The 15,327-nt window shown below is 33.8% G+C and overlaps 2 protein-coding genes across 2 annotated transcripts; one reads left to right on the top strand and one right to left on the bottom strand.

Annotated features, from left to right (window-relative positions):
* Window positions 1-1,744: 1,744 nt before the first annotated feature.
* Window positions 1,745-11,203, bottom strand: LOC113401988 (exosome RNA helicase MTR4). The gene is made up of 18 exons (XM_026642079.2): window positions 11,009-11,203; window positions 10,774-10,893; window positions 10,044-10,286; window positions 9,347-9,521; window positions 8,654-8,765; window positions 8,074-8,276; window positions 7,660-7,900; window positions 6,950-7,140; window positions 6,235-6,336; window positions 5,804-5,977; window positions 5,553-5,655; window positions 4,824-4,996; window positions 4,486-4,677; window positions 4,166-4,407; window positions 3,500-3,736; window positions 2,944-3,106; window positions 2,431-2,593; window positions 1,745-1,941 (listed from the first exon to the last, which is right to left on the bottom strand). Exons 1-18 carry the CDS (start codon window positions 11,101-11,103, stop codon window positions 1,784-1,786), a joined length of 3,087 nt encoding a protein of 1,028 aa, XP_026497864.2. The 5' UTR covers window positions 11,104-11,203; the 3' UTR covers window positions 1,745-1,783.
* Window positions 11,204-11,976: 773 nt separating this feature from the next.
* On the top strand, window positions 11,977-14,517 carry LOC113402020 (uncharacterized). Its single transcript, XM_026642126.2, has 6 exons — window positions 11,977-12,228; window positions 12,327-12,512; window positions 12,680-12,806; window positions 13,142-13,299; window positions 13,695-13,799; window positions 14,223-14,517. The coding sequence occupies exons 1-6, from the start codon at window positions 12,181-12,183 to the stop codon at window positions 14,376-14,378; spliced, it is 780 nt and encodes a 259-aa protein (XP_026497911.2). The 5' UTR covers window positions 11,977-12,180; the 3' UTR covers window positions 14,379-14,517.
* Window positions 14,518-15,327: the final 810 nt, after the last annotated feature.

Consider the following 15,327-nt stretch of genomic DNA (forward strand, 5'->3'; position numbering starts at 1 on the left):
CTTTATATCGCACATGCGCCACCAACCTTAGCAGCTAACACTGGCTCACAAACCCTATAAATTGGAACACGATACACTAAAATAAAACCCCCACCGACTACGTTCTGAGCCGAGGTGCGATCTCATAGGAGACACCCTCAGGACGAACGTCACTCTCGAGCCCAAAAGGGTTCACCTTAAGGCAGAGTCTTAGCACTCGCCCCAACGTTCGGTGACGCTGTAAAGGCCAGTAGGGCCAACAGCAATACACAAATAGAGATAAAAAAAAAAAAGAACACTAAAATAAATATTGCTGTTTGATGAATATCTGATGAGTGTAAGTAACCAAGTAAAACCAAGATAAAGAACATGGATCTTAAATTGACCTCGAATCCATAAAAATGACAACAGAGTGTTCATTATGGATTCGTGAACAAACAAAGTTTTGAATAATAGCGAAGTTTGATAAAAAAAATATTGTGAACTGGTTATTCGAAAAGACCATCTATGCGAGTTTCTTGCCGTTTCTTTTCGCTGGAGGCTACTTTCCGAAACGGTGGTTTAGTTGAAATATTGATTCAAAAATGCTTTATCGTAAAGTTTATTTTAATAAAATTCAATTTAATTTTATTTGAATCAAGAAAGTTTAGTAGTACATAATATAGCAGAGCTATTCGTACATCGCATGGAATATGTAGTTTATTTATCTTTACCCCACCGGTCACTGAAAAGGCGAAATATTTCATATAGAACACGTGGTTCTTCTCACTGGGTATTCATGTGTTTCATTTTGTATTTATAAAACAATGCATTGCTTGGCTGTAATTGGTAACATCGTAAAGCCCCAAGCTAACGAGAATACTCTTTCCAACAGCATTTACTGGTTGATAATTTTTTTTTTTTTTTTTAATTTATTACCCATGACATTTATAAAGAAAGTACTTTAGCTTCTTAAGTAAACCAGACATCAATATATTAAAGAAAATATTTCGACTCCACCGAGATTTATATAAGGGCGCTGAAAAAATATAACATTTATTGCTAGAAAGAACGAGAGAGCAGATATTCCTTCCACTCGTACTGAGTTGCATGCGCCTCTTTATATGAATTATTTTTTTTATATATTATATGATAGCGTAGATTCAATTATTTAATGACGTTATTAAAAAAATAGAATCAGAAACTGAAGTATAAAGTTAATTCAAAATCTATGCTAATAACTGGATACTTTTTTTTGGTATTGCCTAACTGAAAAAACAACTAAACGAATATACATAAAAATATATATCTTATATGTTTTAGTAAATAATATTACTAGCAGTTGCCTGCGTCTTTGTTCGCGTGAAAGTTGAATATGTTTACAGATTAACTTAAAATATTACGTTAATTTAAGACAGAAACGCTTAAATAGGTATCTACTCATTTTTAATCCCAAAAATAAAGTTTCATGTTTATAACTTAAATGATGACGGACTTCCATACAAAGTTTCAACTTTTATTTCATCCCTTTAGGGTAGAATTTTCAAAATCTTTTCCTTAGTAGATCTACACAAAAAAAAACGATCCCACTCACCGAATTTCATGGCCCTAACTTAAATAGTTATTTTACGTGTTATTTTATAAGTATATGACGATATAAGCTGCGCTTCGCAACTTCGCCCGCTTTAAATTTCATCATTGACCTGCGTGATGTATATTATACTGTATTTTATCTCTTGTTACAAGAAATTCCGATAAACAAAAATAGGAGAAAAAAAAAACAATATTTTAAGAGTAAAAAATATTTTTACTAGATAAAATAGTTTCACATGTACAAGCTGGCGGCGAACACGATGTCTCGTTTGAGCATCTTGATGGCGTCGCTGAACTTGTTCTCGAGGTCGGTGTTGCCGATGTTCTTGGCGGCCTGGCACAGCTGGCGGAGCACCTCCTCCAAGCGACGCATGCAACGAATTATTGAACCTGATAACGTTATTTATTTTATACACAAGAACATTTAAACATATAAATTAATAAATGTAAATATGTTCATTTATACTATAATATTAACCGCCTAGTTGGTCTAATGGCTAGCTTGTAAATCTGCAGATCGTGATTCATGTAATAGCGGGTCAGGCGGACATAAGTTACTGTGTTTTTTTTAAATATTCTCTTTCCTTTCATTAATTTCCTCTAAAAGCGTGTAAAGTTACTTCCACACTCACATACCGATGAGATCGCTACCATCAGTGTATGTGAGTTATGATGTCTTTTAGAATGACCGCAATATCAGTGATCAAATTTCGGTTAGATAAAATGTGTCTTTTTAACAATTTTGAAGCGTTATTATGTTCGAAATAATTGATGGATATAGTAGGCACGTCGACGGGAAAGACATTATGTTTAATTACTGACTAAGCCGATGCGCGAAAGTACAGCTCTCACGAGTTAATAGCTTGAAGTGATAACTACCTTCGAAGACGTCGGTCATCTTGCAGATCTGTAGGAAGGAGGCCCCCTTGGCCCACGCGAGCACCACGTCCATGAGCGTGCACTTGAACTTGCCCACGTACTCGTCCTCGTCCAGGTCCATCTTGGCGTCGATCGACACCTTGGCTATGCGACGCGCGTACTCCTGTCGACATGAGAAAATATGTTTACAAAGAGTGCTTTATAGAAATTACATTGGAAATATGTACTCGTGTCTACCTCCAAAACTATAGTATACATACGAGGTATGGCTCTTATAATAATCTCAAGGAATAGAATTAAATCTACACTTGAGTCGAGACTGAGCTCAGACAGCTAAGATGATTAAATAAGTCTCTCAATGTTTAGAGTAATCGAAAGATAAGAATCTCAAATCTGGGGCAACTTCAGTCTATTCTTTTACTACTCAGACACGTCAAAGCGGACCATCGAATATGAGATCAACCGAGAAATCGCTCGTCCGAGATTAGTGGCAAAATAATTCGTGGGTCGGACCTGCAGCTGGCGCAGCACGGCGCGCAGCTCCTCGCCGGCGGCGGAGGCCTGCGAGGAGGCCTCGTCGCACACGAAGCAGCTCACCAGCGCCGCGCTCTGCGCCGCGCTCAGCGAGTTGAACACGCCGTTGAAGATCAGCTCCGTCAGCAGCAGCTCGTCCGCGCTGCGGGCGGGCACGGTTAGAGCCGTGGCTGTACCGGTGGGCTCGGGGCCTTCGGTGGGCCATACCGAGTGCCACGCACACGGGTGCATACGCGGTACTTATGCCTGGCTCACCTACTTCTCACCGGTGGTCGATCACAACAATTGAGGGCAGTTTTTGTAAACAAGTGCAACGTGTATGTGTGATATCATGGTTGAGTAGTTAAGACAAAAAATAAATTAACCCACTTTTGTCTTTATAACATTAGGTAAGGTGTAGTCCAAATTATGCTGTAACTTTAAGTTACTCATTCAACAGAAAAAAAAAATATACAAAATATTTCAAATAAAACTTAGTATAAAAACCATCTAAAATTGTAAATTTGTTTTTATTTTAACAACAATTAATCATTACCTGCTCAGTTCACAGGCTATTCTGCCTTTTAATTCTATAACATCGGATAGCGTACAATATCCTAATCTTCTAAGCACTCGTTTCCTTTTCTTTAGTTCATCCATCTGTAATATACTTTTTGCTTTTTTCAATTCCGATTTAACTGACATTAATTCTTCGTATATTTCCTGTTTATTTTCATAGGCTGCGGTCAATGCTCCACGGTTCTTGTCTTTATGTAGAGGATGGGAGTACAGTCTACAAAATACATTAAAAAAAATTTATTATATATCTCCCAGACCGATTTCAGACACGCCTAACAAGGTGCGCAGCTGATATAATAATGTTCTAGTGTGTGCGCAAATACTATTTTCCACTCTTTCCCATAATACTATGGATACATACTCAGGATCAGCTGTCTCATAAGCCACATAAAAATTGTAGCCGTCACATTAATTTAAGAGTAGATTGTATTATCACCAAAACCAAATGTGTGCAAAAATTGCAAACTGACAGTGGTATGGAACTACTTTAAAATTGAGTTGAAAGACTTGACCTATACATTCTAACAGGATAATTAGATTTAAAGGCTTGATCTAATTAGGAATCTACATCTTAAGCACCAGTTAAGTACAGTTAAGTACCAAGTGTTCTATAAGGAATAAAGATATATAAATTTTAATTTACCTTTCTTCTAAAATTTTAATTCTATCCACACATTCTTTAAATACGGGATCATCAATTTTCATATCTTTTATAGGATTGAGCAATGGAGGTCCTTCTGGGAAGCGTTTCTTGACTTCACCTATCGTCTTGAGAACGGATTTCCTATTGTCCGGAGGCCGAAGGTCCTTGGGGTAGTAGACGCGGAGTGAACTGATCTGGTATATAAGGGTGTGTAGAACGGGCACCACTTCTACGTCTCCTGTCTATATTAATAATAATTTTAAATAACATGGGCATAATAAAACCAACGACTAGGTGATAAAAATACTCCATGCAGTTACCTCTCCCGGCGGACACGGCATGTTCGTGTCGGTGTCGTCCGGTTTGCTTTTCTTCACATGAAGTAAAATGTCGACTATGATAACTGTATCCGCGGTCAGCGGGTTCTCGTCTTGTGGCTTCTTACCCTTGCCCGTTTTATGTCTAAAGTTTACGATAATTCCCCAGTCGTATTCGTATTTTTCTGTTTTCACCTAAATAAAATATGAAACGTTAAAACTTCTAAAGAACAAAGCAAAATTTTACACAATTAAAACACACAATTTTTTATTTCTCCTTTCAATGTGTACAATCTTAAATTTGAATATATAATCGAGAGCGACATGTCTCCGGCGACGACCTTGACGAGCCTGCCGGGCTGCAGGAAGGGCTTGAGGTAGTCGGGCCGCGTGATGAAGGAGCGGAACTGCGCGCCGAGCAGCTCGAGCTGCGCGCGCGTGGCGCAGTACGCCGACACGGCCTGCTCGTCCGACACCGACACGCGGTCCAGCTGCTTCTGCTTCGCCTTCATCTCTGCGGAACACCAAGTCGTTCCGTTTATCCGAGGAAGGCCAAGACAGAATAGACTACCTGAGTAGTGGACAGGCGTAAGCCCTATTGGCTTTTTATTAGCTAATAAGTATAATATTTATACCATCCCTAGACCGTCAATGCACAAACAACCGTAGGCCTAAGGCGCGGTCATTATGGACGTTTGTTACTCTTACATGCAAGAACTACTGAATAGAATTATTATAAAACTTTACAATAATATAGCATCACAATTACACAGGCTATAATATCAAGACATTTATTAGATTTCGTGATTGAAATAAACCATATTGCCTATTATACCTCTTGACGCTAAATCCGCTGAACCGATTTAAATGAAATTTGGTATCGAGATAGATTAATTCCCGGAGAAGGACATAAGATATTTTTATAACAGAAATCATCTCTAAGAAGAGAAAGAGGGGTGGAATTTTCAATATTAGTCTGATTGTTGATGGAACTCCTGTGGGTCTAAGTATAATATATACGCGCACAAAGTCTTGGGCGAAAGCCAGTAAAACATAATTCAATATCTTACTATCAATTAAATCCGGAATCGCTGCTTGGTTTTGAAATTGGAAGAAACTCCTCTCCAACATGTATTCGGGATTGATTTCTTCCACTCGCAGCAAGTTCAGGACCTGACGAATAGACCGAGTTTGTTTAGCTTCTACATAATTTGATTTTTGAAAAAAAATCTTCTTAGATGTTTGACAATAATTAAAAACTTAGCAGTTGTTCCTTAAGAATAGTTTTATATTAAAATTGGAATGTGGGTCGGAGCCAGACCATGTTGTAAGTAAGATGGAAGGCGGAGTTGATGGGATCTGCCTTGCCCTGCACCATAGACTTGACGACGCTGGGCGTGACCTTCTGGTCTATCATGAGGATCACGATGCCCTTGTCGTCCAGACCACGACGACCCGCACGACCAGACATCTGGATGTACTCTCCCGACGTTATCTGATGAAAAATATCATAAAGAAGATTAATTATTTATGTGATTTACACGATTCTTATTTAGATTCGTGAAACATAATTTATTTTATGCATAAAATTAAAAAAAAATACATTAAATTATATAGTGATACAATTTTAATTATCATCATATTCAGATACTTTAAAAATTCACTCTGTATAGTTGATAATTGTCGAAATACTCAATAAAACAATAAGAAACATTTTAAGAGACACATAAACACTTAAATAAATATACTCACAAATCGAAAGTCCTTGCCGTCAAACTTTTGACAATTTGTGAAGACAACTGTTCTAGCGGGCATGTTCAATCCCATGGCAAATGTTTCCGTTGCGAACAGCGCCTGTAATATTGTATACGAAATATTAAGGAAAATTTAATAATTGTAGCATTTGTTACTTTAAGTATCACTTACTTTACTTTAAGTAAACTTACAAAACATAGCGCAATATGGCTGATATCGTCCCGCAAGAGACATTTCAAGTGACATTGTCTATAGCTATACAAAAGCCTTTACAAACATTCGTTACTACTTCACAATAACGCGGTACATCGTGGGAGCCAACTAGCACAAACTATAAGGTATATTTAATTCTATCATTTTTCTCAACCAATCATGAGCCTTGTTAGGGGTGAGTACGGCAGTTATCAGTCAGGATCAAACCTGTGACAGTCGCTAGGCCGCCTGTATACGCTGTTGAGTTATTAAATAGATATAGTTCAATGTAGTCGATATGACTGTACAGGTTTCGTCGGCAAAACTCGCATTAAACGTCGACGCAAAAAATTACTACTACTTTGGAAAATATACGAACAATTTCGATGTTTTACATAATCCTTTTATGACTACAGTTTTGTCTATATTTAAAATGACAAATTGAAAAAAAAATATATTATGACCTTTTCTGAACATTAGTCTCGTAATGTTCTAAGAAGAGTATAAACTGTTAACATACCTTTATAAGTCCTAAGCCGAACAATATCTCAATAGTTTCCTTCAGTATGGGCAGCAGGCCGCCGTGATGTATGCCGATACCGCGCCTCAGCAACGGTATCACGTTCTCTACTTGCGGCAGTTTGCGATCCTCCTCCGACAGCACGTCCATCGCATTGTTGAATACTTCGTCCACTAGTTTTTTTTCTTCGACTTTAACAAAAAGAAACATTTGCTGAATGTTTTCTTTGGAAAACAAAATGTTATTATGAAATTAGCCTTCGTAATCTTTCGGCAGCATTCTATACGGAGAATAAGCAAGCTCTTCAAGATATATTATCATGTACTGTATAAGCCGCAAACGTAGGTGCACTCTATTTCCTCATTCTCAAACTCCAACATAACACTACCAGAGTTCGAGTGCAGATACAACGAACATTCCGAGGCAAAGAAGTGGCAACACTGTCACCTTCAAATCGCTGCTACTAAGAATTTCTTGACAGAAAAGCTCAATAATGTCCCAGAGCTGTCCAGGATCACGGGTTCTGCAGTCTTCATTTTACTATTTTTAAAAATATGCCCGGTAGGGTGACTTGTGTGGCCAAAATTTCACTTTATAATAAATAAATAATAATAATTAAACTTGTACATTTATTTTAAATAATTGCAACAATAACGTTATTCATATAATAATATCCACGATAAAGTAGCAACTCATCAACATTCACTCACTCGTATTAAAATCCAGTTTGGCCATCTGCATGGCGTACAGCTCGCAGTCCTTCTTACTGAAGCTGAATATGATGACGGGAGCGAAGTTCCTCTCCATGATCATCTTGACGATGTTGAATATGTTGGTGTTGCTGTTCCCGCGCGGGCCGCCCTTGCGGCCGCGCTGGTCGCCCTTGCCCGCCTCGCCCGCGTTGCTCAGCACTGTCATGGCCGTGTTGAAGTTGTCTTCTTTGAACAGACCCTGCAAACACATTCTTTATTAGTCAGACTGACGAATTTGATATTGTTGCACAAACCACCAAGGAATTAATTTATATATTTTATATTAAACCCTTTTACGCATAAGGTACTTATCTACACTGAATATAAATTTAATATAATTAATTAAAAATAAACGGTTTTAATTTTACATACTTTTTCATCCACAACAAGATGTATCCCATCACCTCCGGCTGGGAATATATAGTGTTGAAGCGGTGTCGGTCTGTACTCAGTATAGACCACGTGACACGGCTGAGAATGCAGGCGACAAACCCACTCGGCAAATTGCCTCGCATTGGGGATCGTAGCCGACAAAAATACGTAGTGAACATTGTCGGGTAACAAAATTAAAGTTTCTAAAAAGAAAAAAATATTTTATCTATACATATAATAAAATTGGTCTGTTTGTAATACTAATATAACCGCTACATGGTACATATACCAAAATATTTTTTTATACAATTTTTGTTTGTCTGTTTGTTCCGGCTAATCTCTGGAACGGCTGGACCGATTTTGACGTGAGATATGACTGATAGATAGCTGATGTAAAAGGGAGTAACTTAGGCTACTTTAGAATTATATATAAAATAATAATAATAAAGTCGCGCAGCCCTTGCGTATGCCACCACTCTCTTTTTGTTAAATTCAACGCGCACGAAGTCGCGGGTACAGCTAGCCAAGTAATATAAAGTGGGGTCTGAGTACTTCATAAATAATTGAGTCCTAATCCTACCTTCCCATACAACACCTCTCTCTTTGTCTCTCATATAATGAATCTCATCAAACACTACCCAACCAACTTCTCGCATAATTTCTGATCCTCTGTACAACATATTTCTCAGAATCTGTAAGGAAAATTTAGGGATAGAATATTACATGGGAATATATATAAATTATAAATACTATAAATTTATACATGTATAAATGGAGTTAATTAAAAAAATAATGAAATAAACTTTTATCAAAGAGAATTTTATGTCGAGAAATTCGGTGTAGAATATACTCAAAGAAACTGTATGTGATCTTTGACCTTGACCTTTTGAACTTTTTTTATTACTGTGCTGACACATCAGATTATGTGCGTGAACAAGTACTATGATACATGGAAAAATTTATAATTGTACATTATAATATCTCCTGTACTTGTCTAGTTAGCTGTGCCATATAAATTGTACCTGTCCATAACGCATTTAACTGACATTAGCAAGAGCAGTGGAATGAGAACAGAACCATACTTATGCTTTTAAAACTTCAAAACAATGCAAGTCATATTTAATTAAAATATATTTTATAAAATGAATAAATAACATATAAAAATAGATTTTCACGGTAATTAAAACACATACTTAAGCATATTCAAAACTCTAAATTTGCTAAAAGTTATTGATTAAAAGTTTTTATTAAGATATACTTAGTGTTATCATACCTCAGTGGTCATAATAAGACATGATGCCGATGGGTTGATTGTGACGTCACCAGTTATTAGACCAACATCATGGAATTCTTCTGAAAACTCTCGATACTTCTGATTGGAGAGAGCCTTTATAGGTGTTGTGTATATAACTCTTTGCTTATTTTTTAACGATAATGCAATTGCGTACCTGGATTAAAAGGGACAATATAAATTTCAAAGTGCTACTATCATGACTATTTGCAATGTTACACTAACAGGCAAAGATATTTCTTTTTATTAAGAACTATGATTGATATATTAATATACCATTAATATGAACTATTGAAATAATATAACAGATAATCTTATGACAAATAATTTTGCCTATATTCTACTCTTTTATGACCAAGCAATATTGTGAATTGAAGTATTGGAAAACATAGTGGCTCTTAAGATTAGTATTAAGTCATTCTCAATTGTAATTAAAACAATTTTGAATGTCAGTTTACTAGATAATGTTCTGGAAACTTAGTTATCAGTTTAAGAACGAATAATGAAGTTAAAGAGTGCTCACACACAGCTTTTGAGGCATTCTCTAAAACTCACACATGTGAGCGCACATACACATGTACGCTCGTATGTCTGTATTGAGAAATAGTATAAGTGGCAAGGGTGTCAGGATTTCAAAAGCTGCAACATTGGTTACTAAAACTGCCAGAAATGTACTCACTCTGCAACTACAGTTTTTCCAGCCGATGTATGAGCTGACACCAGGACGGATTGTAAATTGTCAATACACAAAATTGCTTCTTTTTGGAAAGGATCAAGAATGAAGCTATATTGCTTAGCAGGCTCAGTGGAAGTCTGTGCTAAAGGTGCATATTCATGATTTGGGGGTATAGCTACTTCATGTGTACAACCCTCATGTGTCTCAAGAGTGTGAATTACTATTCTTGAGCTTAACATCTCCACACTGAAAATATGACACACAAATTTAATTAATTTAATTAATTTACTAATTATTGAAGGTTGATATCAGCCACTTAGTAATTTGTTCAAGTCTGTCTAGGTAGGATTCCTACCTTTGTTCATTTACCTTTCACCTACTCTTTGTTTATTCAACCACCAAGGGACAAAAGTTAGTATTGTTGTGTGAAAGTTTCAAAGTTTAATTTGCCAATGTAACTACAGGACATAACATACTCATTCTAGAGTTGGTGGTGCATTGGTGATATTGATGAATTATTACTATTTTTTTATTTGGTTAATTTATATATTTGGATAATTAAAAAATAAAAAATGAATATATTAATATTAATAGATTTCTATCACTAAGAATGTTAATAAAATAGTAGTTGTTTCAATTGACAACAATATTACATTGTTTTAAAAATACAGAGTTATTTTGATGTATGTAATTTTTTCACAAGACAAATCACAAACTATAAACATAACCTTACTTTATATCACTCATTAGGTCTTCTTCAACCTCATCTTCTTGTTTTGGTTTTTTAGTGTCCGCATATTCAACTTCTTCGTATGGACGTTTATTACTTGAAGACGGTTCTTCATCGTTTGTCCTTCAATGAATATTATACCAAGTTATATTTATTGCATTAATACAATATACATCACCGTTAACTTAGTTAGAATAACAGTCTTTGTACATAAGCAAAGGTTAGAAATGTTACTTACGCTTTTTCCTTGTTTTCTATATTAGGTAATTGTGTAGTAGCTTCATTTTGCATTGGATCGTCAAAACAATCAAAAATACTATTTACATCAGCCATTTTCAATGAATATAAATTAGTTTAAAGTTTAAACGATATATTAAATAAATGATGTACACATTGTAAGCACTGCATGTACTTCTACGTCACATACACACAAACTAAATGTCAAACGACAAAATCACAAATGTCAAAATTGGATGTTTGTCGTTTGAAAACTATAAAACCACCGTATTACGATTTATATAAATGTACTGGATACAACCAAATAATCGATTTATTATGTTAAATATATATATAATGTAATAAGTCTCGTAGCGTTAATATGATTGTATGAAAATAAGGCGTTTAATTAAGAGTACTTCAGCTTTTTTATATATAATTTTACTATTAATTTTTTGAAAGAATTTCATTTATTAAGCCATCAAAAGTATAAATTTTAGCCCAAAATTGATTTAGAAGAAGAGTTATATCGATTTTGTTAATGAAAGTGGGATAATGACAAATGATGTGATTGTTGGTTGTACGCTAGGTTCATTCTATTATTTCAGCAAAGATACCACAACCACTATTTTTTTCAAAAGAAAAGTGTGTATTGGTCAAATATTATAATATTTAATCGAATAATAAAGAACAGTCAACGAGACAAGAGAGAGAGACAACTAAGATCTTCCTATTTTTCAGATTTAAATGTATTAAAATACATATTATATTATTATATATTTATTTGATAGATATATATAATATATTAAAACTTTTGAATTTATATCTCCTCCACAGCAAAGTTCGAGATGATTGTAATACAAACGAGTATCAACTATCAGATGGTATATATGTATTATCTATGATCAGATGTATCAGAAAGTAGACAGTAGACACAATGTTCGTCTTATATTGTCAAATGGGCACTGTCAATCAAATTTGATATTTAATTATTTACTTATATCAAATGCTAAAGCCCAATACAATATTTTTTTATTAAATATTTTTATTTAGTGCTTATTTATCATAAACATATTTGAATTTTAGTGTGCAATAAGGGTATTAATAAGAACTAAAATTGCTTTTTCTGAAGACGGTTACGAGATGAAAATCCGCCTAAAGAACAAAAACAAAATATAAACAAAAAAAAAGGTAATGGCTGAAATACTCTCTGATTCCGAAAATTCAGAGAGTGCAGAACGCGTAAGTATTATTTAACTTTTTAATTACCAATAGAGTGCTAATCTAAGTTATTAAGTAAATCTATTGAGTGCATCAAGTAATTTAAATATTTGTTCAAGCCTACAAGACCTTCCTTGGCGCAAGTGAAGGCAGTGATAGATTTTATGCAAAAACACCCTGATCTGGCTCATAGAAAGCTAAGATATGGCATGAGTCATGAAAAGTTCAAGAAACTATGGATAGAGCTTTCCAATATTGCCAATTCCATGAAAGGAGCAATGAAGTCTACCAAAGGCTGGATTAAGGTAGGTCTGAGCATTATGCATAATTAAATCAAATAATAAATAATAATGCTTTACTTACTTACCAGTAGTAAGTAAAGCATTAATAAAATCATATCTTATAGGATTTATCATCTTTTTTAAATACAGTGTCTAATAATCAATAAAAATTTACTCTTTTATTTTACTAGTTCTGGTCAGATAAACGGAGAAGTGTTCTGTTAAAACAAAAACATTTTAACGAAGGAAAGACCCAAGACAAACTTACTCCTCTAGAGCAGAAGATATTGAATATCTGTTTTATTGGAAAACCAGGGAGTAAGTAAATATTATTTATGATCATTAAAAAATTGAATACTATTTTGCAAATTCACTCGATAGTACAATTATTTTTTTTAGTTTTATGTATTATATGAGTTTATTTTTAACCTGTTAATCTTGATTTATTATCTAATAAAATATCTCAAAGCTGCTCAGAAAAATAAAATGATAAAAAAAACTCTTGCATAGTAACATTATTCATATAGTAACATTGTTAAAAATAATTATAATTTATGATTTATTTAAAAAATATATTTTTGCAAAATTGTGTTTTCACCCTCGATCCGAGTCTAGATACTTGAAGATGACTTAACTTTAACACATGTTTACAGAAAGAAGTAAAACAGTAAAAAAAGAACCATGTAATGGTGATAATGGTTCTACAGATGATATATTTAGTAAAGATGAAAGTGACTTAGAATTTCAAGATACAGGAAGATTAGTGTCCACCGAAACAGATGAACGCCACATGAATATTATGGAGAAAATGGCAAGTGAAATTTTATTATTTTTTTTTATTTTAATTTGAGAGTGAAAGATGGACTTGCATTAGTATAGTGAATGATTGGTTGGTAAAAGTTTTACCAAATCGAGTAATTAATACTGTGATCTGAATCATTGATTGAGAGATGATAGCTGTCAGAGGCATTGTTCTTCGGATTGGATCCCACATCACCAAAAATTAGAGATGAATCTAACTTTAACATAAATATCTCTATATATCTAGAATTCATTGTAATATTTTAAACCTGCATAAGTAAATTCCAATAAAAGTTCAGTCAACTTGATAAGATGTGATAAAGGATACCTCATTATTTGTAATTTAATTAAAAATAATTACATTAGTCTGTATTTTAGAGATTTTAACCTCTGTTTTTACTACAGGTGGAAGTTATGGATCAACAAGCATCAGCTATGATGGAAATGGCGAAGGCTACTCTTAACAATTCAAAAGCCATGGAAAGAATAGCTGAAGCATCTCATAAACAGGTAATCTTATTTAAATAAGCAATTTATAATTATAATTTTGAATTTTTATAGTGATTAAATATTTAATTCTAAATAACTTCCAAGGTTGATCATACCTATGGGAAATTCCATTTTAATAATTTTGAGCCTCAAATATATATTTTTTTATGAATTTATATTACTAATTGTTTATAATTCTTTAAGTTAATCCTAGAGATAAATTAGTCACTACTTCCGTTATAAAATTCGGCTCATAACATATCCGTGATATTTTGTATCATTCCTTAAAACACTCAGTATCAAAAAAGTAAATCCATCAATACAGTTTTATTATTTTGATCGCTTAAAAATGTTTATTTTTAATCAGTTTTTCTGAGAATAATAATTTTAACTAACTTTTTCTTGATTAACTTTAACTTTATCTTAATCAACTTTTGTCTGCAGGCCCTGGCTGTTGATAAACTAGCTGGTACATTTGAAACAATAAATGCATCAGCATATGAAGTAAGGAATGCCATTATAAGTATTGACTATACAATGAAAAGATGCTTTTCAACGACTCTACCACAACACAGACAAAATACGAATCTCTTTAGTTAATTACATTATTTATGTATGTGTGATTGAAATATATGAGAGAATGTTTTTTTTTATACTTTAAACCTTTTTACTCTGTAATAATACTTGCTTTTTAGGTGAAAAGCTATGAAAATTATAATTATTTTTGCTAAGGTAATATAAATAATATTGTAATTAAAATTTACCGTCATAATTACTTTTAAGAATTTTGTACTGGTAAGTGTACCATATGTGGAGTAACAGAAGGATTTTAAGAATCTATACTAGTTAGTATGTTGTTTCTTGAGCGTGGGGACACATTGAACAAATTTTCACATTTTCTCGGAAATATCTTATATCCTACCTTTGGTAGGATAAATATGCCACAAACTCTCACCTGAGATTATATTTATCCACAATCTGCTGACATTATAGTTCCTATTTGTTTTTTTTTTTTGCTTTTATTTCTGATACATTAATGACACGACTGGAATACTGTTTCGTTCATTTTTTTCATTGCATTATTTCATAGAGCTCTCGAACCACTAAAATAATACGTCCACATTTGTTCGGGTACCTTTTATTCTTGAGATTGATTTACCTTAACGGAGAAAGGATAAAATGGAAGGCTTGAGGGATACCCAACTTCAACTGTATATTATTTATTTCCGCGAGTTGCTAAGTCAAAAGTCTTATGCTCTATGAGGTAAATCATTCCCTGATTTTTCCCACTTTTTGAATGAAATTCACTCGATACCGTCGATTTTCTTCCGAATTAATCTTAACTATATCACTTAGTAACTGGTTTTATATTTTTTATAAACGGCACCTAAAACTATTTTGAATGAAACATTATTTTTTATCTTAGCCTAAAATTAAAGCCTATTTTGCATTCATTGTATCTGCCATTGCACTTCGGCTTAGAAATTATGGAAGTCAATTAGTGTTACAATTCTCGGTTACCATACTTGGTTCAGCTTTATTTATTCGT

This window comes from Vanessa tameamea, chromosome 2 (genome assembly GCF_037043105.1).
Source record: "Vanessa tameamea isolate UH-Manoa-2023 chromosome 2, ilVanTame1 primary haplotype, whole genome shotgun sequence".
Taxonomy (NCBI): domain Eukaryota; kingdom Metazoa; phylum Arthropoda; class Insecta; order Lepidoptera; family Nymphalidae; genus Vanessa; species Vanessa tameamea.

Bases quoted from the DNA above. Each gene is read 5' to 3' on its own strand.
- LOC113401988 (XM_026642079.2), bottom strand. From the start codon at position 11,103: ATGGCTGATGTAAATAGTATTTTTGATTGTTTTGACGATCCAATGCAA. The intron at 4,678-4,823 runs GTCGTCGCCGGA...TATTTTATTTAG, and splicing joins AGCCCGGCAGGCTCGTCAAG to GTGAAAACAGAAAAATACGA. The intron at 3,737-4,165 runs GTAAATTAAAAT...TGTATTTTGTAG, and splicing joins ATTAAAATTTTAGAAGAAAG to ACTGTACTCCCATCCTCTAC.
- LOC113402020 (XM_026642126.2), top strand. From the start codon at position 12,181: ATGGCTGAAATACTCTCTGATTCCGAAAATTCAGAGAGTGCAGAACGC. The intron at 12,229-12,326 runs GTAAGTATTATT...TATTTGTTCAAG, and splicing joins ATTCAGAGAGTGCAGAACGC to CCTACAAGACCTTCCTTGGC. The intron at 13,800-14,222 runs GTAATCTTATTT...TTTTGTCTGCAG, and splicing joins CTGAAGCATCTCATAAACAG to GCCCTGGCTGTTGATAAACT.